Source organism: Rhinopithecus bieti, unplaced genomic scaffold (assembly GCF_001698545.2).
Source record: "Rhinopithecus bieti isolate Rb0 unplaced genomic scaffold, ASM169854v2 scaffold_17701, whole genome shotgun sequence".
Taxonomy (NCBI): Eukaryota; Metazoa; Chordata; class Mammalia; order Primates; family Cercopithecidae; genus Rhinopithecus; species Rhinopithecus bieti.
Window position 1 is genome coordinate 406,143 of NW_016808868.1, and position 21,691 is coordinate 427,833.

Below are 21,691 nucleotides of genomic sequence, written 5' to 3' on the forward strand. Positions count from 1 at the left end.
TCTATTTTAACTTTTTAAAAATAAATTTTGAGCTCCATGAGGGTAAGAAACAAGGCTTATTCATCTTTGTAGTCTCACAATGTTAAAATTACATTAAGTACTCAGTAACTATCTGCAGAATTGAACAGAATTACATCCTCAGGCCTGGAAAGTAGCTAAAGAAAGTTATGACCATAATCAATTCTACTATAGAGGGACAATTGGCAAATGAAGGCCAACAGGAGGACGAGGGTCTTCATGAAAAATCTAAAAATAAGGGGAAATTGGATTGTAAGAACATGAACTCTCATCCAGCATGTTCTAGGGAGATGGCAGCTGTACTTGGAAGATATGAATATTCTAATCGCCAGAGGGGTACTTCAGTTCTTCTGTAGTATGAAGCAGCCCTCACAAACATCCAATTTTAGATGCCAAGATTCTAAGCACACCAGAACACGATTTTTATTGTGATTCCTAAGACATTGGATTGTAAGACACAGGATGCTGTCTGCCTAAAAAATGAATATATTCCTCATTTTAATAGATCTAGTATTTGCACTTAAACCAGATGCTGTCTCCCCCTAAAAAAGCTTTAAGGCAACCTTGATAACATTTAATACAAGGCAGTTAAAAAGAGAGATAATTACGATAAAGGGAGAAATAAACTTTCATTCTGGGTTATCCATTCACTTCCATGAACTGGATACTATGAATCAGTCCCCTCAGACTTCAGTTAACTTTGGATAAACTAAAGGAAATTTAGTTACATTGGCTCTGCTAGTTAGAAACTGAGCCTGTGAATAATGGTGATATCCACTTCTACCATGTTCCTATCCTCCCTGCCTGAGTAGAGCTGAGATGGTTGACCCCATTCTTACACAGCTTCTTCAATGTGGCGTGTATGCCCGTTAGCTGTTATTCATCCTTGCCACAAAAGGTCTTGGCTTTCTGATTTCTGTGATCAAACTAGCTCCCCTTTGTCTAAAGAAGGGCTCTATAGCCCTTCATTTTGGGGCCCATGTCACCAAATGATATAGTTTGCCTGTTGTCTCCTCCCAAATCTGATATTGAATTATAGCTCTCATAATCCCCACATATCATGGGAGGAACTGAATCATGGGGTGGGTTTTCCCATGCTGTTTTGTGATAGTAAGTCTCATGAGATCTGATGGTTTTAAAAGGGCAGTTCTCCTGCACATGCTCTCTTGCCTGCTGCCAGGTAAGACATGCTTTTGCTCCTCCTTCACCTTCCCTCATGATTGTGAGGCCTTCCCAGCCACATGGAACTGTGAGTCCGTTAAACCTCTTTTTCTTTATAAATTGCCCCATATGAAAATGGACTAATACACCAAGTAACTTGAATGCCTAGTTTTGTTAAATATATCATATACCACGCTTTCCTCTCCTCTCCCACTTTAAACACATGGGAACAGCCGTAGGAATCGGTCTTGAATTATTTCCAATGATGTCTACTGGACATTTTAACATTCATTCCATTATCCTTCTTTCCTCCCTTCCTTACCCTAAATTCCTTACCTACCACTTTGTCTTCAGAGGCAGTCCTTCTCTCATTCAAGGTCACACCTCCTCCCATACTTTAGTTCCCTAACCCTTCTCTCTTCTGCCTCCTGTGGGGAAATGCTCCCATCATTCCCAAGGTCTGCCTTCCTCTTCTTCTGGCACATTTCTCCAGCATGTGAAAATTAAAGATTTTAAGTAAAAGAGAAAACCAGAGTGAACACTGCACGACACTGTGTGAAGTAACCCCAACAACCATAAATATGTTTGCAAACATTTGCATGTGTAGAGAGCATCTTTGGAAGGAAACACAAGAAACCAAGATGGTAGCCTCCAGAGCTGGAAACACCACAGCCAGGGGAGAAGGTTGGAGAAGGGTTCGCTTTTTTCTATATGTCTTTTTCAACCCTTTGGATTTTGTATAATGTACATGTATTCTCTATTAAAAATAAAAATAATTAAATACACATTTTAATAGTCACATCTTCCAGAGTTCTACCAAATCCAATGTTCTCCTTCTGCTACATGCTCCCTGGATATATAAATTCATCCTCACTGTTTCAACTACTACCTGTGAGCTGGCGACTCACAGACCTAGTATCTCAGGCTCATATCCTGTCTACAAGCACCAGAGTTCTATCTCTCAGACTGTCAGACATTTACACGTGGAGATGTCACCAGGATCTCAACTCGACCTCTTCCATACCTCATTTATCATCTTCCAGCTACTCAGCCCTTCAGGAAGGACCTCTATAAACACTGCTGCGTTAAAGGACAGAACCTGCTGCGACTCCTCCTGAATTATCAGTCCCAGCTGCAAACAACTACTATCATCTTGTTTTGTAGTTACCAGCCCTGGGAATCATTCCTTCCTACCCTAGTCCCACAGAACTACCAAATCAAATAGGTCTACCCTCCCCCGAAATATCACTCGATCAGCCCGTCTACTTCATTTCTGTCACCTTACTTAAGGCTCTGATCATCTCTTTCTTGGGTTCCCATGTAACTCCTCCCAACTTGATTTTCTTGTTCCACCATCACCCTTTTCAAAGTTACCCTCCACACAGCTGCCCATGTGGTGTATATTCATGTCAATATCACAGCCTCACTCCTGGCTCACACCCTTGAGAGGCTCCCTAGACTAGGCATGGAGGCAGCAACTCCGCAGTGGGTACCACACCCTTCCCGACCTGCCCTTGCTGACCTAGCCAGTCTCATCTCCTCTCACTCTTTGCCTTCTTAAGAAAGGTAATACAACTGCAGTTTCCCTCAAATAAACTCTGCCATTCCTCACTCTGACACCTTTGTTTATATTCCATAGGAATGCCCATTCTAACCTCTTCAGATTCCCTTCATTCTGGCTATTTTTTCACCATCATTGGAGACTCACACAAAGACCTAATGAAAGAACACTGAATAAACATATCCTGTAGCTATGAAGATTGATAACTACTAGACTAGGTCCAAAGTTATCAGGTCAATTACAAAGTAAAGCAACAGGATCATGATTCCCAGCTACTTTAATTCAGTGGTATCAGTAACTGATCTATAACTTCTTTGACTATAACAATAATAATCTTGCACAATCACTGGAGGAATTTAAAGGAACAAGAGAAAACTCAAATTTTGCCTTCATAAGGTCTTACTGCCCAGCACGACACATGAAAGGTCCTGAGTAGGTATTAAGAATCTACAGAGTTCCCTCCTATTATATAACATCTACTAACAACTTTAACTTTAGACTTATTTAGCCACCTTTTCGACTTGAGAACAATCTAATCAATTTGCTATGCAGGTAGTAGAATGACAGTCTTTGTCTCTCAGAAAGGCTACCTTTTCATTGCTAGGATCATACCTTGAATTTCAGAGCAAGTCTTGGTTTATTTAGACAGTGCAGAGAAAAATACATCTCTGTATTTGAACACTACAGACTTAAGTCAGGAGACTCAAGGCTTTAATCAATGCAAGAAAAAAAAAGTAAACCTTGAGTTTGCAATGCTAAGGACACACAATGGGGCAAAAACCCAACATCTAATGGTTCTTTACGAAATAAAAATGAATCTGAATTATATGTGGTAATGAAGGAGAAATATGGTGCAGAAGTGACATATTATAGACTGGCTATCTCACTAATGCCATTAGTCATCCAAACTTACGGGAGGCACTATGGGAAAAACTCAGTCAGATTTAGCTTTCACTCAGAGCTTTAGCCTTATCTTTGTGGCATAAACGAAGAATCAGAGAACACCAATGTGGGATACATATAGTGCCTGGGATTTGGAAAATGGGTTCTTAACGTTCTAAATTTATGACAAAGCCATGCCTGGTGCTAATCAAGGCAGTTTGGAAAAGGGGAGTATTTTGAAAAGCAAGCAGGAAAAAAAGCTTTTGAAAGGCTTTTCTCTACGAGATTAGGTTTGTAAAAGAATTTTAGTCAAAAGTGCATGCATGTATGCTACAATTAAAATAAATTCAGCTTCATTTCAATTCATGTATTCATTAATGCATTCAACAAATATTTGTTGAATACTATGTGCAACAACCAGGAGAAATGGAATTCTAAAGACAGAGATAAGATACCTCTGAGACACTTCTCAAACAGCCATCCTCTGTTTTTCTAGGGGGTTGCAGGGATGAATAAGAACAATTAATGGAATTAAATAAATATCTAGTCAGGAATGGTGCTCTCCAGGCCTCTCTCTTTTGCTAACTGTTATTTGGAGATAAATCACAGCTAAAGGAACACAAAATATATATTAACAGATCAATAAGTACGCATCCAAAGGACTTGGGACAATCTCAATTTTAAATATCCTTTCTTATTTTCTCTACAAGTATGCTCGTATTTGTCAGATTGCATAGCCCAATGCTGACCTGGGACACAACCAGCTAGCTGTGCACAGAGAGGGCATCTAAAGACTTCCTGGGTTTTCTCAGGAAGAATAGGAAATGGCAAATTAAAGGCTCCTTAAGCGACATTGAATTCAAGGGTAGCGAGGGCAAATCTAGGGCTTTGAAGCTCCTTGCGCAGTTGCAAGAAGACAGGACTGGGCAAAGCAACGAAAACCGCACGGGCTGTTTTCGGGAAGGGAACTCTGTGGAGACATTTCTTTGGAATTTGGTAGGAGGTCAAATAGGACAAAATGAAGGGAAAATGAGGGAAGCTCATCCTGATCATTTCGTGAAGGTCAAGGTAACTTACAGAAAGATTTGCATCAAACCCAGAGTCCTCATTTTGGAGCTCTAAGTAGCCCTGGTGTTATGTTTTTTGTTCTTTTAGAGAACAAACCATCCCATTCTTGGAGAATGGTCTTGGATATCTTCCAAGGTAAAGTGGTTATCACTGCCCTACAAGTAGATGAACAGGTTTATTCAGGGACACTTAGTCATCACAGATAGTCCCTTAAGTTAAGGAACATTCCGGAGAATATGCCTCAATTCTATGTAAATGACATTCACAGAGATTTACTCTTCTTTATTATCTGGTTGAAGGTAGAGTTGCCTATTTAGAGTCAGAAAAGTCTGGATTTCAATTTAGTTCTACCACTGGCTGACTGGGAAATCTGGGGCAGGCTCTGTGAACCTCTCTGAACCTGTGTCTCATTCACTGAAAGGCGACAGTCTCTTCTCTATAGAGTTTGTAAGAAGATTAAATGACCTAAAATATGTAAAAGTGCGCTCAAAATAAAATGATATATAAATTATAGTTATCAGTACTCTTTACCAACATTCTGTGACCCAAGTGCAATGATATGGAGAGAGACTATGCTAACCACAAACAAGGCAGGGCTCTTGACCAGTGAGCTGAAAAGATATATTACACAATCATATATACTTCAAAAACATATTTACTCCTTGGTAACATCAAATTCTGTTTACAGTGTCAGTTCCAACTTTTTATTCCAATTTGACTTTGACCCCTACAGTAATTACAGATTTAACATAAATGGATATTACTGATTATTCTCAATAAAGTGGAAAGAAATGTTTTCTCTACCATGGTCTTCAATGACAAATGATCTTAAAAGTAAGGCCAAAATAAAGCTATCATTAAAACAACAACAACAAAACAGTTCAATATTATCTCCTGGATGGTACTCATGTGATGTTCTTGCAGTATTGTCAGGTTTTACCAAACATTTCCTGAGTATCCATTAAGTATTTAAACCATCCTAAGTACTATGGAGGATATGAGGATGATTAAGATACAGTCCATGCCCCAAAGACACACACTAGCTCATTAAAGAGAGGCACTGGTAATAACTGATAAAAAGGCAAACTGTCAAGGAATTTTCTGAGAAAGGTCCAAAGTGCTCTGGGAATAGAGGCAAAAGACAGATTTCTTCCAACTGCAGGGATCTAGCAGGGCTCCATGGGGAAAGTTATTTTGAGCAATGTGACGGAGGATAGGTGGGATTCCTTTGTCAGATATGGCAGTGGTGGGTTAGAGGTTAGCAGTTAGGCTGAGACTCAAGCTTGAGCTTGACCCCAAAAGTAGATGAGAGCAGGATGTATTCAGAAATAGTAGCTACAATAGCATGACCAGAATACAGGGAGAACAAAAGAAGATGGCATCAAAAAAGCAGGTCAAGAGAATACTGTGGAAGGATTTGAATGCCCCGCTAAAAAGCTTGATTTTTTCTACATGCAGAAATCCAGTGAAAGGGGGAATGCCATGATGGGTCTTGGTTCTGGCAAGATGTACAAGTAGAGTCAGTATGGAGGATTTATTGGAAGGGTGGGGAAGAGACTAAAGGGAAGCCAACCAGATAAGTAGCTATGGCCAGAGGTCAGAGGTGTTAAGAGCTAGAAGGCGGGCAGTGGCAGCAGGAAGCAATGGATGAATGGCCATTTGCTTTTTCATCCTGAAGTGGCATACTCCCGAGGGCACTGATCTCAGACACACTGTGTTGCCTATGTTAAGAGCTCTTGGTGCCTTGGGCTCAACCAAAGAGATGAAAGTACTTAAGACCCACAAATCTGAGCAACAACTACTTTAAATCCTTGCTTGGTGGCATTTGTCTGAAGGCGGCACATTGTGAGTTAGAAGTGATCATGTGAGAAGACTTTTTAAACCAGGGACCTGTGACATAATAAATGTCATACAAAACTAAAAGTCCAATGATTTGCATTATCCTGACACCATACAATACCCCAGAGTTTTACATCTTTGTCCTCCCTGCAGTCATTGTCAGAGTTCTTTAGCCTTTTTCCTCTTCTACAATTTCTGCTATTTTTATATGAATGTCTTTTACAGGTGATGGCTGACAATTGGAATTGTCTCACTAACCTGCTATGATGGTGAATATAAATAATAATTTCTGCGTTTGATGATGAAAAATAAGACGAAACAATTGGTTTCCCAATATGACCAAGCCAATAGTCCTACTTTCTTAAATGTTTGAGGTAGATAATACGGCCAAACACATGTAAAAAATCATATAATCATAAAATTAAATAACCTACTTTTTTCTTAAATTCTATTCTCAAATATAAAATCAAAGCCTTGGAGACACATGCAACAAGTCAAATACCACCATCAGCATTAGTTCCTTCACACCTAAAATATGAGTTCTTCATCATACTATTGCATTCATTTTCTTCTTTCAAAAAACAAAAAAAAAAAAAAGAGAGAATCTGCAAATGGAGCTAAACAGATTATTTTAGAAAACAATTAGACATAAAATGACTCCTAAGTGAAGATTCCTGGCACTTTTCATGTGTGGCAAGTGTAATGCACTGCTGGCCATACCAATGACAAAGCTAAGAAAGAAAACTCACCTGTTTTCTTCCATCAAGATCTGCTAGGATTCTCCCTACTCGCCCTCTTCCCTCACCCTAAGGAAATCAAGAATCTGGGGCAGGACTAACGAGGCTGGCTCGGGGGAAGTCCTGGTTCAAAACTTTGGCCAGTAATGCTGGGATTAACAAAATGTTCATCATCCTCTGGAAAATAAAATCAAAGGTTTGGTTTTTCCCCAACCCTTATGTTGCTTTGGGGGTTAGGGACTCAGGAGTGATTTGAAAATAAAACATTTATTGCTCCCTTAACAAATTAATTAGACCTTTTTTCCTGGCTTCTAAAGACACTTTTGATACGTTGAGGTTGATCTACCAATTCTATTGGTAACAATTCAAAGTGTTTCTGCTCAAGATTTTCAAATGAAATTTGATTGGCCTAATAACATGGATCAAAAATGACAGGCAAGAATTACAGAAATAGCTGGGAACTCTACGTCGATGTTAGTCAATAGCTAAAAAATACTAAAGACCATAATCATCGCTGTATAGATGCTTTGGCCCACCCAAGCCTGTCAAGATAATCTGTTCAGCAACCCCACGCTATCGTTTACTGAGAGGAAAAAATACTTGCAGCTCTAAAAGTAACAGAGGAAAATTTTCTTAAGTGGAAAAGGGGCAATGTAGACCAAAAAGTAATTGCTTCAAGTAAAGCAGTTTTAACCAATTATATAATAAATGAGGCAGAAAAATGACAACCAACAAATTAAACGGAGAGAAATGATTGGTTAATTCAGTTATGTTAGACAGATAAACAAAAATTGAGGGAAAAAGCCATTAAGGTGACTGATTAAAAGAAGCTGAACCATCTCAAATTCCTCCAGGGCAGAGTTTTTTTTAAAAATAAGTTTTATTTATTTTAAAATTATACATAATGGTTTTAAGGAACCTAACCTTGGGGGAAAAGGAGGGCAAAAAGGCTTATATTGGGGAGGCAGCTGCAATCTCCCCTGGAACTAGGAACCTCTAATACACAGGATAGAACTTTTTTCTGAATGCCATTGCCTCCAAAGCTCCTGAAAGGCCTGTTTACCTCCAGTATATAAGAATTTCATTCTGTCCATAAATGCAGGGCTAAAGGCCTTGTTTCTGGTTAGAAAAAATTAATTCATTAAGATGATAAACACAATATCTCCTCCTCCCATACCCACTAATTTTCAGTTGAAAAAAAAATCTGAAATTAGAAAAAAGTCCTCCTCATTGAATATTTTTGTCTATCAAGCCAGTAACTGGTTTAGATGTGAAAAGGCTAACTAAAAATAATTATTGGGTATTAAAAACAGCATTAAGTAGGCAACCAATCCCCAACACCACTTCCCCAAAATGTGCCCCCCCTAAAATGCCAGATTTTTTGGGGCCATCCAACATTATCCAAAAATAGATTATTCCTCAGAATAAGCTAAAAGCTTAGTTTCAAAATAAAACAAAAGCAGTTTTACCACCTAATTTATCACACTTATTCCAAATTCTGAAGTTTTATTGCTAGAACTTCCCATGTTTAATTATAACCTAGAGTTGTAACTACACTTTTCTTCCTGTTCTCTTAGGCAGTCAATGAATGACAGCCACTGTTATACAGATACAACTTGAATTAATTTGAATGTGCTAGAGCTTCTAATGTCAAAATCAGTGAGCCAAAGAAGCGCAAGCTATTTACATTTGGTTGATTCTTTGGCCACACATTTTACTGTTGAAGTATCTTATATATTAATACCATTAATACTTTTTCCCATAGCTAAGAAAGATAAGGCATCACAGTTATGGTTGGGGAACGGCTTGTTTGTCTGTCTGTTTGAGGTAACTAAGTCATATACGAATGACTGAGGGTTGACTTGATTCTTTATTATTAGCTTGATCGTTCATGTACCAGATGAGATTGTTTATCCTCATGTCTTCAATAACTAGTTATATATATGCCACTTTGATACTATTTCTTTTGGCCTAATCCTTATGAAGGTTCTTTTCTCATCTGAGCATGACTTTGTGTTGCCACACTAACTACATATGATAAATTTATCATTCTTCCCTTTGTCTGTATTCTCCAAGATGGGTGAGATATCCATACTTTATCAAACTAAAAAGGCATCATAATACTTCTCTTTCTGTTATTCATTCAGTTGGCAGATCCTTATTTTTTTCCTTCATATTTGCTTCAGTGCCTGCTCTCAGTACCTCAAGCCCCGGTCAGCATTTACTTGGTTCATGGCAGTGTTCCCTTGTGCCCTGTATTGTGAACACTGCCCTTACTCTAAAATGAAGCCTCAGTTTCCCTGCCATAGCTGTGTTCCCTGTTGCTTTTAGCACCACTCTATCTCTGTCCTTAAAGTTTAGCAGGGTTGGCTTATCATCCTGCTAACGAACTGCGACCTGAATTTGTACTTCTCCTCTGGAAACCTTTCATAAGATTGCCTCACTTTGTTTATCTTGTGAAGATGCTAAATCACAAAAATCGACTTCTTTGGATTTCTGAAGGAAAACGCCTAACTAACCTACCATATGTGACTGGCCATGCTATACCAAGATCACGTTTCCACTCCCCATGAGTGGAGAAAATAGTGCTTAGCCATCACTTTAAAATTAATATCCTATCCCTTTAAATATCTGGCAGGTTTGGTCAAAGATTAAGCATTACTATAAGTACTTGGGACTCTGCAATTTGTAATCATATGGTATGAAATAAGTTTAAGTAAGAATAAGGCAAACTATTTTTGCTACTCTGAATGCTAATAATGCCAGAATTTGGATGAGCTCATTCCATGCCAGGGCATTAAGAATTAAAGGAAAAAAGTAAATGAATGGCTCCTTAAAAGATCAAATGAATATGATGCTAATTCCTATATCCTGTGCTATCCTACCTCTAAATCCCTCAAAGCAATTTCATCGTCAGGAACATTTTGTAAAAAGAGATGGGATACTTACATGCTCTCATTAGGAGAGATGCTATCATTTAGATAAGATCCATTGCTGTTTTCCATTTCTGCTAGCCTGATAAAAAACGTAAAAGCTCATTAAAACTTATGTGACTTCTTAGAATCTATTCAAGACCTAATCGAACATTCCTGAAAACTAAAGGATAAATCATGGCAAGAAGAGAAAGGAATCCTTCAAATTAAAGGATGTGTGTGTTGGCTTAACCATTTGAGGCAGTGTGTGGTAGACCACAGCTAGTTAGTAGCACTACATTTATGATATAAATTCTAAGGAAAGTTGTATTTCAGTTTTCCCCCTACAGATCGATCTTGCTTTCACTGAGAACAGGTCTTTGTTTTCAGAAGAAAAGCTTCCCTAACAATAAGTGCACTCCCTACCTTACACTACCCCTTTTCTTTTAGGACAATTACTACTTTCCGCTGATGACAGACTTACACAGCTAGCTAATGCTTTTCGCGATTGGTAAACATGTCCAGCAGTTAGAATATTGACAAAGGATGGATGCACAGTAAGCTCTCTAAACATTCTGCCACCAATTTTTACCTTTAAAATCTTCTTCACCTCAGGCAGTTATACAGGTTTTTTGTTTGCATGTTTGTTTACAACTAAAAAAAAGGTTAACCAAACTCTTACGGATTGATTTAACAAGCATAAGATATTTTAAAATTAGTAATTCAGTTTTAGGTATAAAATCATCTCAAACACAAAGAAGATGAGACAGAAAGGTCCAAAGATTAGGAAAATTAATTATTCTCTTATTTACAGTATGTCATGTAAAATAAATACACAAATGGAAAGCTGATACTTTCATATTCTCTACATAATAATCATTTTTTCATATATGAATGTCTGGTCTAGCAGTTTTCTGAGGAGGTTAGACTACTTGTAAGCCAATTTAGTAAATGTGCTCAGTATAAAAAAAACATAGCAAGGCTACCGGAAATGTTTAAAAGCCAGGGTTAGGGAAGATTATTCTGGACTAATGTTCTTGTTGGTGACCAAAAACAACATGCAGTGGAACGGCATGCACGTTAGAGGGCAAGTTGATTAGTAGGAATCAGACAAGTTTGGGGAAAAAAGAAAAGATTTGTTTAAAATATTATAGGTTAGCTTTCCTTGGTTAGTTATTTCAATCAATATTTGCCTGGCATTCAACTAGTCTCATACCTGCTAGCATAATGTTCAATGCGTGAATGAGTATCATCGTGTGAAAGCTGAGGGGACGAGGCAGGCCTATAAGGCAGAAAATGTGATTAGTCACAGATACCATCCATTAATGGAGAAAAAACCCACCACACAGTTATGTTATACACATGGCCTAGAATGCTTTTATTCTAATTCTATGGATAATGTATACATTTAGCTGCTCCTATATCTTAAATATTATCAAGTATTTTAAAATCCAGGTTTGTGAGATGATTTCTCATACTTCTGCTTTTATTAAAAGCCATGAAGAGAGGCCAAAAGCTTCTCTGGAAAATTCCCATCATAGAAAAGGTTGGGGGAGACAGTTTCTAGGTAGCATTTTGCCCTCCTACTTTTTAATTTCTCACATCCTATAGTTCTGAAATTGTGTTAGCACTATGTGGTTTAAAAATTTAAATAGTTTACACCTGCACCATTTATAGGCTATCTTCTTATTGAATGAAAGCTGTACATTTGCCTAGATACTTACAATTATTTTAGCTTCAAAGAGGCTACTCTAGTACAAGACTTCTTAAGACTCCATGTATCAAGATGTCTTGATCTATGCAATCTTGTAAAGAAGAAATGTATCTTCCAAGTCAGCAGCAAGACTATACTACTAATTTCTAGCACAAAATAGAATGACCCAGGATTATACTGTGAGGTTTTTAAAAAGAATGACTACATTTCATAGAATGTCATGATATCTGAAATATTTCTTAGGGATACTGTGTGCTGAAACACAGGTGAGAAAATAAGGAGAGCATCAGCAGGAATAGTCTGTATGCTTTTTGTATATAAACACCTATCTTTTCTTATCTCCATAGGCTAGAATTCTGGTAGGGTTAACATTTTTTCATCCTTTCATATCTGATCTATTAATTATCCTTGAAGTTTTTATAGTATCTTTTGGATTAACCTTAGGAAAAAAAACCATCTGTTCTGAAAACCAGTTTAGGCTTGTACATTTTGTTTTAATTGGAATAGCACAAAAGGTCTCTTCCATTTCTCTGCTGACACAGAAAGCCCTTAGGTAAAGGCATAAATCCAAAAGTCAACAATAACGTAATTCAGAGAGGACCCTGGTTTAGCCCAATGTCCAAGTAGCACTGAAGGACTTGGTTGAAACACTAAGGAGAATGTGTTTGTTTCTTCTTACATTAAAAAAGAAAAAGATGTAGTTACCAGTAGCTAAGCTTGCATTAGAAAATGTGCCAGAAATTCCTATTTCTTAATATACTACAGTAAAATAATTACAACACACTACAGCAAATAACTAGGGAACTGGAATTCTTCCCTGAGAGATAAAGGTCTTATTTATGAAACCAATGTCATCTAGGTCAAGTGTAATCATAATCAAATTGAAATGAGTATAAAGACGTTTAAATTGTCAAGAGGAAACAAAAGGATGACTACTCAATTTAATAAGCAGATCCAAAGATTTCCATGTGAATCTTCACTATAGTTTTGGAGAGTTAATCTGTTAATCTTCTAGAACCCTGGCATAGCCCATTATTAGAAAAATGCTAAGGTTTGTTTTGAAATCTTCATTGCAGATCAAGATAAATTAATACTTGGATTATTTGTATTAAAAGAACTATCTTTTGGAATAGACCAGTCTTTCAATTACATATTTTTTAATAAGCAAAAAGCCTACCATCAGGGAAAATACATTAGTAGTGTTTTCCCTTATAACAGTTGCTACCCTGGAAGTGTATAGAAGAAAGAAAGCCTAAGACCTTGGAGCATAAGTACACCAAGAAAAGAGGCATATAAATCCAAAACACTTTAATACCATTTTATACAGAAAATCTTATACAGAGCTTTAATTCTTAGCCTCCAGGATAATTCCATGTTATTTTTCTTATTAATATCTGTGGCGCCTATCACAGCATGCATACGCACAAGAACTTATAATAAGCAGAAATCTTAAAAAATATACACTAAAAGAGGTACTTATTAAACCAGAAAATGAGCCAAAAGGGAGTACTGGTCAGAGATGAATCATTTAAAACCAGGAATTAGTAAAATACAAAGCCACTTAGTCCACAAAGAAAACTAAGTGCAAAGCCTTCTAAAACACTTCCAAAAGAAGGTAATAATACTGCTTCCCCCTTCCCACTTCCTAAATACAAAACCATATACCCAGAAGGATCACTTACTATTAGAGTTAATGACCCACTTGGTCAATTCCATCCCACCCACCACCACCTTCTTTCATGAAAACTCTATTAATTAAAAGTTGACATTCATTTAGGTTTCAATGCAGAATCGCTCAAAGAATATTGTTTGACTGGCTCACTTATCGACAAACAATATAAAGGCCTATGGTAGCTTTAGTTTAAAGTAATATGATAAACACAAGCAAATAAGAGTTTAGTCTAAGGAAAACCAAAAAGTCTGTATCTCTGGAAACTTTCAAATTCTGTGATCCATATCAAATGGATTAAATACTGCAATCATCATAGGATTTGTTAACATTAGATAAAATTCTTGCAAAATAAAACACGTTAGGACCTGGCTCTTATGCCTGAATAGGATGGCTTTGTAATATATTTTATATAGTATTTATAATCCTAAGAATAAATACTTTAAATATAATTACTACTATTAAAGAGAACACAGACTTTAGTCTGCTAGGTTTGTTTTCTTCCTCAAAATTAAAACTTCCCACTATTTCTGAATAATCTAACCAACTCTTCATAAAAAGACAAATTGGGAGGTGTGTTTTAGTTGTTAGAAAAGATTTTTAAATAAAAGTTGTTATTAATTTTAAAGTATTTCAGCGTTTAAGAAAGACAAAATCTTCTACTTAAGTTACTTTAAACTGATTGTCATAATTTTTTTTTCTCATTAGCTTATGTGTAGGTCCTTTTTGCCTTTCAAGGAACTGTTAATTACTCTTTATTATTTTTGTGCTACTTTTATCTATGTATTCGTAACAACTGTTCTTTGGCATATTTGTCGTTTGGATTTCTTACTTGGTTAAACTTATTTCAACATAGAGTAAATCCATTCACTTATCACGATCCAATCAAGCTGAAACTGTAGTGTATCAACTCTTTAAAAGTTTCTTATTTTTGAAAAGTTGTAACTTCTATAACAGACTACCTGGCTTAGAAAAAACAGTTTCCAAGAGGCAGAGGACATAATTGAATCTAAATAACTCTCAAAGTTCTTTAAGCACGATGATTAAATAAATCAGAGAATATACTACCTATAGCTACCATATCTCAAAATTAAGGGGCACAATAACGAAGTTTTAAAAAAGAAAGGGAAGCCTTCCACTTCCTTTAGGCCCATAAAAACTGAAAATAAACCTCAATTAATAATTTGCATTTATCACTACAGGGTTTTTAAAAAAGGACCTAGTTTAAATTAAATTACACGGTGGAACAATAAAAAAGACTCAATAAAAAGAGATTTAATTCTTACATAAGCTTATCTTCCGTACTGGTCATTTCCCCTTTATACATAATAGAGCCGTCTGATTTTCAATAAATATTTAAATAAAGCATACTTTGAAATACCAAAAGTTTGTTATAACAACCCTACATAATGTAGTTTTAAAACAGGCACTTTGTTTGCTAATATATAAATCACAGGCCCCAAAAAAGAGTTTTCTAACATTATAAACTCTGAGATAAATTATCTGCTGGTATCTAACCTTAGTATTATTAATACACACCAATAGTAATAACAAAGAGTATAATATACTTTCCTCCTAGAGCAAAGGTATAATTATTTATGAGCTGAATATTTAGTTTGGAGAGGAGAGTAAAGTGAGTTTAGTTCAAAATTTGGAAAGCCTTGTATATAATGATTAGTCAAATAGCATGGCATAACCTGATAAACAGTCCGCACACCTCATTAAAATTATTCAGCCAAACTCAACATCATACTTTAAAACGAATTCTGATTTTTAATAGTTCACTTATAACAGACCCTAAAGATTCTAAAAAGCATCGAATCTCAAGAAGTATGGCTAAAGAATGTTATGATATAATCAGAAGGTTCTTCCTTGCTTTTATATGAAGAAATATATAAACATGTCTCCCAGGAATACAGCTAAAACTCCAGTAACTTCTTTGATTATAATTTGAATTCAAGCCAGGATTTCTGCTGGTTTGAATTTCACCTGGTGGAGGAACCAAAAAACCCACTCTGATTCTCCTGATCTGTGTAGATAGTACTTTCAAAATCTCATCAAGAAAAGAATAAAACAAACTGAAATGAAGGAAAGGGAATTAATATGTCCATAAAACAAAACAAAACAAAACAAACAAATAGAACAAAAGAAAACCAAGCAAGCGAATGTGTTGGTGGTAGCAGCACCCTTCAGCAAAAGTACTCACGCAGAATCTACCGGCCAGAAGTTGATCAGAGTAACGGGACTGCAAAACAAAAAATGAGGTGGTGAAGAGACACACGCAAACTCAGCTGCAAAAAAAATTTACTGAAAGGTCAAAATAAATAAAATCCAGCCAATTAAGTATGAACCATGGAAAGCAATAGCCAAACCAAGGTGTAAAGTGAATTAAAAGGAAAACAAACAGTTGTGTGACTGCCATCAGAGTTAAGGCAAAAAAGAGGAGCAGGTTTAAAAGAGGTGAAGACATCCCTTTGATCGTGAGAACCATTACTACTTACTGTGAAGTAGTTTTTTCCTGTGATTATATTTTCTCTTGAGTAGAAACAAGTGAGTAGATATGACCACACAATGAGATACAAAAAGACACACATTTACTGATTTGTGAGAGAGGAAAATCAAAATGAAATACTGGAATCCCTCATTTGTAAACAGTCCCATATTTCTTATAAGGCTTGTAAGGCAATTAGTGGCTGTATTGTGTTGTGGTTTTTTTTTTTCCCCCTGTGAGATAAAGTTTAACTTTTGGAAAAAGAAATTGTCAAGTGAAGTGGGGAAATGGCAATTGGACATCAGCTTACTTTTCTCTTTTCAGCTAATGTAAATAAAAAGAAAGAAATAGAAGAGACTGTTTGCATTTGGGAGTGAAGGAGGGTGTTCAGCTGAGAGGAGTTCAAATATACATCAAACAAGAGTTTGTTCTGCTTTTGCCACTACTCACGTTTCCATGTTGTCCCCCTCTAAGACAGTCTGCACTGGCAGGTAGCCCATTCGGGGATGCTTCGCAAAATACCTTTTGGTTCGAAATTTGTTTTTTAGTACCTTGGCAAAGTCTCGAACATCTTCTCCTGATGTAGTCTAAAAGGGAGATCATGGTGAGATCAGATTTAGGACAGTATGATTTCAAAACTAATGACAACTCCAGTCTTCTGCTCCATGACACTTGTTTTGTAATTAAGGAGTTGTGGTCATGAGCAAAGGCTTTGGAATCAGACAAATGGGGCTCTGAAACCAGGCCTGGCATGTGCTAACTTGGATGCGTTATTTACTTCTCAGAGGCTCTGATCATCAGTAAAATGGGAGCAATAACACTTCGACATGTTGTTATGATAAATAAATGAAGCATACAAGCTTACTAGGCTACTCAATAAGTGGTAGTTTATAGGTCTTAAGGTCAAAAGGTGATGTTAAATTTTACCACACTTTATGATATTTTAAAACTACTTAGTACATAATGATAGCATGCTTCACCCACTAAATTTTGGTCTATTCACAGCATGGTACATTCTCAATCACTGACCATCTCTATAAGAGGAATAAAGGTGAGAAAGGCAAATATCTGGGAGGATCACTCTGATGATGGAAGAGAGAGATGCTCTAAAGCAGAGCTTCTCATACTTTGATGTGTATGGGAAACAGCTGCAGATCTCGCTAAAATGCGGTTTTTGATTTAGAGCATCAGGAGTTGGGGCCTGCAGTTTTGCATTTCTAATAAAGACCCAGGTAATGCCAATAGACATATGATTGTTGGTCAACAGACCATATCTTGAATAGCAAGCATATAAAGTTTAGAAAAGAGGAGAATGTAAGAATTAAAGAAAGAGAGGAGAAACACGAAGGGTGGCTCTACAGTAAACAGGGACACGTTTATTTTAGAGAAAACAAACCTGAGAGGAGCCTGTCTTTAATTCTTATGGAGATTTGTACTCAGGTCTGTCTGGCCACCAAGTCTACGCCCTTGCCATTGCACCAGTGATTTTTCACAGTTCTATTGGCCACTTAACATTTTCCTAGAACAACATCTTAGGAGATGGCTTCAACTCTTACTTATAGAACCTTGAGCAAATTATTTAACCTCAGGACCCCAGAGTCCTCATCTGTATAGAGGGGATAAAAATTATAGTACTTATTTTATACAGGGTAGTTTAAAAGATAAATGCCTAGCATTTAGTAAGTGTCAGCATATAAAATGGATTTTTAAAATGTTGTTAGTATGTAGGACAGATAATGAACAAGCAACATTGATTAAAAGTGGTAGGTTATGAATTTGGGGGAACCTAGAACCATACCCCATACTCAACATGCCTCATGGCCGTAAGATCGCCCCATACAGCCTCTAAGGCTGTGCAAAATAAATGTGAAAACATCTTCGATACATTCATGCACACAGAGTGAAAACCCTATTTATTTATCCAACAATATTTGTTGAGGGTCTATCATGTTCCATATGTGCCAGGCACTTCCCTAGGCACCAGGGATAGGGTAAATCCTGAAGCCTACAGTTGAGAGCCACTTTAGCTGGGGAACATCTAGGGAAGGGACAAATCACAGCATTACACATGATCTGCAGTACTGTACAAAACTGAAATGTATCCCAGGTGAACTAACTCTGAAGTCAGGCAGGTGTCTAACTTACCGGAGTGCAATATTCCACCATGGGATAGTGCATTTTATGGCCTTTTGCAACTCGACCAGAAAAAAAGCAGCTTTGGCAGATGTCATAATTAAAGTGCTTTAGACTCCTGTACCTGATAAAGAGCAAAAACAAACACATATGTATTTCTTCGAATCAAATTCCCAAAGAACACTCTTTAATAAACCTTCTACCACGTTCTAATTCGAGAAACAGAATGCAATGTTCGTTAGTCCCTCAAGGTAAGTGATTAACTTCCTTCCTCCAGATTTCTCCGATGACTCTCCTACAGTATCAAAACATTTTGGCAGAAAGATTATCCTATAAACATATGGAAGGAGGGAAGAAAAACTCGGCTCTTATTTAAACTCCACTAGGAACTCTTTGAGATTAAGTAGGAAGGTACTGGCAAATTTCCAGTCTTGAAAACCAAATACTCAAATTTAAAAGAACTTCCAGGAGAGACAGACTGATGCTGTGCATGCCCCTTACCCATCATGGGGACAAAAGTTTTCTGAAGCAATTATTTTCAAAAAATTGTCAAGATAAAGCAATTTCATAAGACAAAAGAAATGTGAACAAGAACTTGCAATTAAAACAAGTCTCACTTTAATAATGTTTTCTAATTGACTGATACGATTCATCTTCAGTTACTCGAATGACCTCTTTTATCTCTATCTCTTCAGAAATGTCTCACCACATTACCTACAAATGATAACCGAAGCCCCAAGAGAAAATGAAAATTGGATTAGATGGAAGAATTTATAATTTGTAAATACCAGTTGGTACATTTCCTCCATTATCAGAATGTGATATTCTTTGTTTCATACTCTCCTGCCTTTTGCTTTCTCAGATAAGAACCTTAGCCAATTCACATAAACATATTTCTTATGTCACATATGGAGAAGTGGGAAGGAAAGCTATCTTTTTTAGATCCCAACCATCTTTCAAGAGGGGAAAGGAGGAATGAGAAGTGCTGAGTCCTAAAATAATGTAATTTGCTAAGGGCAAAAGAATTGCAGGCGAAAGTGCTCTTTCAGATCCTCCAAAGCATTACTCTTTAGTTTATAAAAATTTCCCCTGTATACAAAAGCGCACTAGCTAAGGAAGCAGAGAAAAGATAGCTTAGAAATCTAAAGCAGTCACTTGTGGCTTCCCTTCCCCACTCCCCACCCCCATGGCATCATTTTTACCTGCCACGAAACCAGGAAGGAAAGAAGGTATCTTGCAAGCACTGCCTATTCACTGTTGTCTATCTAGGCTTCAGAAACCTCAAAAAGTTTTTGTAAAACCTCTTTGTAAACAGCATGACTATGGAAGGATCAACACCAAAAGTTAAAAAGCACTATGAATAAAAAGCATGCAACAGTACAAGGTAGTTATTAGAAAATAAAGTAACAAAACCAGTTCACACATAACTGGAAAAGAGTGTTTACTTAGCTGCTAAGTGGATTCTGCACAGGCATAGACCATATAGCTAGTTTACAACTTTGTGGCTTATTCATCACTATGGAAACCTTGATGTTGATTCACACATTTAAAGACATCACAGTTTCAGAATTAGGATTTAGGATTACTGTTAAGGGGGATTAATTCATTAAAAAAAAATCCGGTCTCCCCAAACAGGTCAACAGGGCTAAAGATTTAGTTAGCCTTGTTTTCCATGATATTTTAAGAATATGAGAATAACCTGCTATGTTTCCTGTGTCTTTCACTTAGAAATATATAAGGACTGGTTGTTTTTTAGCTGCATTGTGAATCTTCCATTTACTTGCATACTTTTTATTCCTTTAGAAGTTCATTGGGATAATATACAAAGAATGTAATCAGATTCACAGATAAAGAAGTAAGTTCTCAGATGCTGAAAACAATTCCTGTTACTTAAGGGAGAAAAAAAAAAATGGTGCAAAGTGAATGAGAGACTGAGCTACTATTATGGTTCCTCCCAGAATAGAATCATCTCTCAGTTTTATAACTGATGCTTGGGAAGTTTCTATAAACAGAAAAGACCATGAAAAGGAAAGATGGTAAAATGTTTTGGTTCCAGGAAGGAGGAGGTACAGTTCATCTGTAATACCTCTGTGAAGACACGCGCTTTGTCCTGCTCAACCAAAAATGTGGCTCTGAAGAGCTGAAGAGTGAAGGTGGAAAGGGACACCAGCCTAATAAGTGAGATCCACCAAAATAACCTAGCGATCAGGAGGGTGACAGGAATGATCGATGTTCCAGCCCAATCGCCTTCTCTCCCACTTTGGAGAGGGATGAACTAACAGCAACTGGCACAGGAGATAAAAGATCAAGTCATAAAAAGGTGAAAAATGATGAGAAAAAAATGACATTTTTTTTTTTGTTGTTCCTAATACCTGAATCCAATGATTGGACACTCCTTGCAGATGTTACATTTGGCCTGATGCTTGGCAGTTTCTGCAGCAGCCACTCTGTGCAGGACGGGCAGCCACACCATGGACTGGGGTTCCAGTCTCATCCAGTCTAGGAAGAGGGCCGCTTCAATCTCAGGCTTATTATTAGCCTGCAAAGACAGGAGGGAGAGAGAAGGAGGACAAAAGGATGAAAGAAAAGAAGGCAAGATGGCAAAGGAGTTGTATATCAGTTCAATTAATAAGTTAAACAAAAAAGAAAGAAAGAACAATGGTTGCAAAGCTAGGCTGGCTTTTCACAGCTTGTTTCTGCAAATGCTCCCTAATATCCAAAGCGCTACCTACTCCTAAGGCTTTGGTAAACTGCCATTACTCTTTTGGCTACTAGATGACAACAAAAGAAAACAAAACAACAAATGAGAAAGGTAAAGCAAACTACACACCCGAGCGAGACTATATTTAATTCTAATTTTTGAACTGATACATGAAAGTTAGCCAGAAGTGAAATGCAGGTGTTTACTGATAAAATTTCAAAGGAGGGGGACAATTGATTTTTTTCTAGATAATCTATTTCTCATAGAATCATAATGAGGGGCTTTAAAATTCATCTGGTTCCCAAGCCTTATCTAATAGACAAACTGATTTTGTAGATCAGAAAAGTAGCTTTTCAAAGGCCATACAACTAGCAGCAGAGCTGATAATAGAATCCAAACCTCCTGGCTTAGTGCTGTTTCCATGATGCCCTGTTGATTCTGTCTGCCTATTTCTCTCTCTCTTTCAAAGTCTAAATGTAAGAAATACCATTCATCCCAGAGAGGACAACGATCTCAACAATCTCAAAATACCATCATTTGATTTATATGTTACTATATTCATGAATTTTAATTATACCTTATTTTTTCCAACCCTATAGGATTGTTTTAATTTTTTATATTGTTAGATAGATTGACCCATATATTGACTACTTTTTTGCTCTTCATTGCTTTCTTTCATCTCCAATCTTCCATCTAGGATTAGTTCTGCCTGAAATATGTCCCTTAGAATTTCCTTTAGCTGTTGGTGGTACATTTCTCAAGCTTTGATTGTCTGAAAATACTTTTTACAAAAAAAAAAAAAAAA

The 21,691-nt window shown here is 36.8% G+C and overlaps 1 protein-coding gene across 1 annotated transcript in view; it reads right to left on the bottom strand.

Moving 5' to 3' along the window:
- Positions 1 to 21,691, bottom strand: part of DMD (dystrophin) — a 153,022-nt gene that overhangs the window by 47,210 nt on the left and 84,121 nt on the right. The window contains exons 7-12 of the mRNA XM_017887669.1: positions 20,558 to 20,724; positions 18,198 to 18,309; positions 16,503 to 16,639; positions 15,768 to 15,806; positions 11,395 to 11,460; positions 10,216 to 10,281 (exon numbers count right to left, since the gene is read on the bottom strand). Of these exons, the coding sequence (XP_017743158.1) occupies positions 10,216 to 10,281; positions 11,395 to 11,460; positions 15,768 to 15,806; positions 16,503 to 16,639; positions 18,198 to 18,309; positions 20,558 to 20,724 (587 nt within the window). The remainder of the gene's footprint in view (positions 1 to 10,215; positions 10,282 to 11,394; positions 11,461 to 15,767; positions 15,807 to 16,502; positions 16,640 to 18,197; positions 18,310 to 20,557; positions 20,725 to 21,691) is intronic.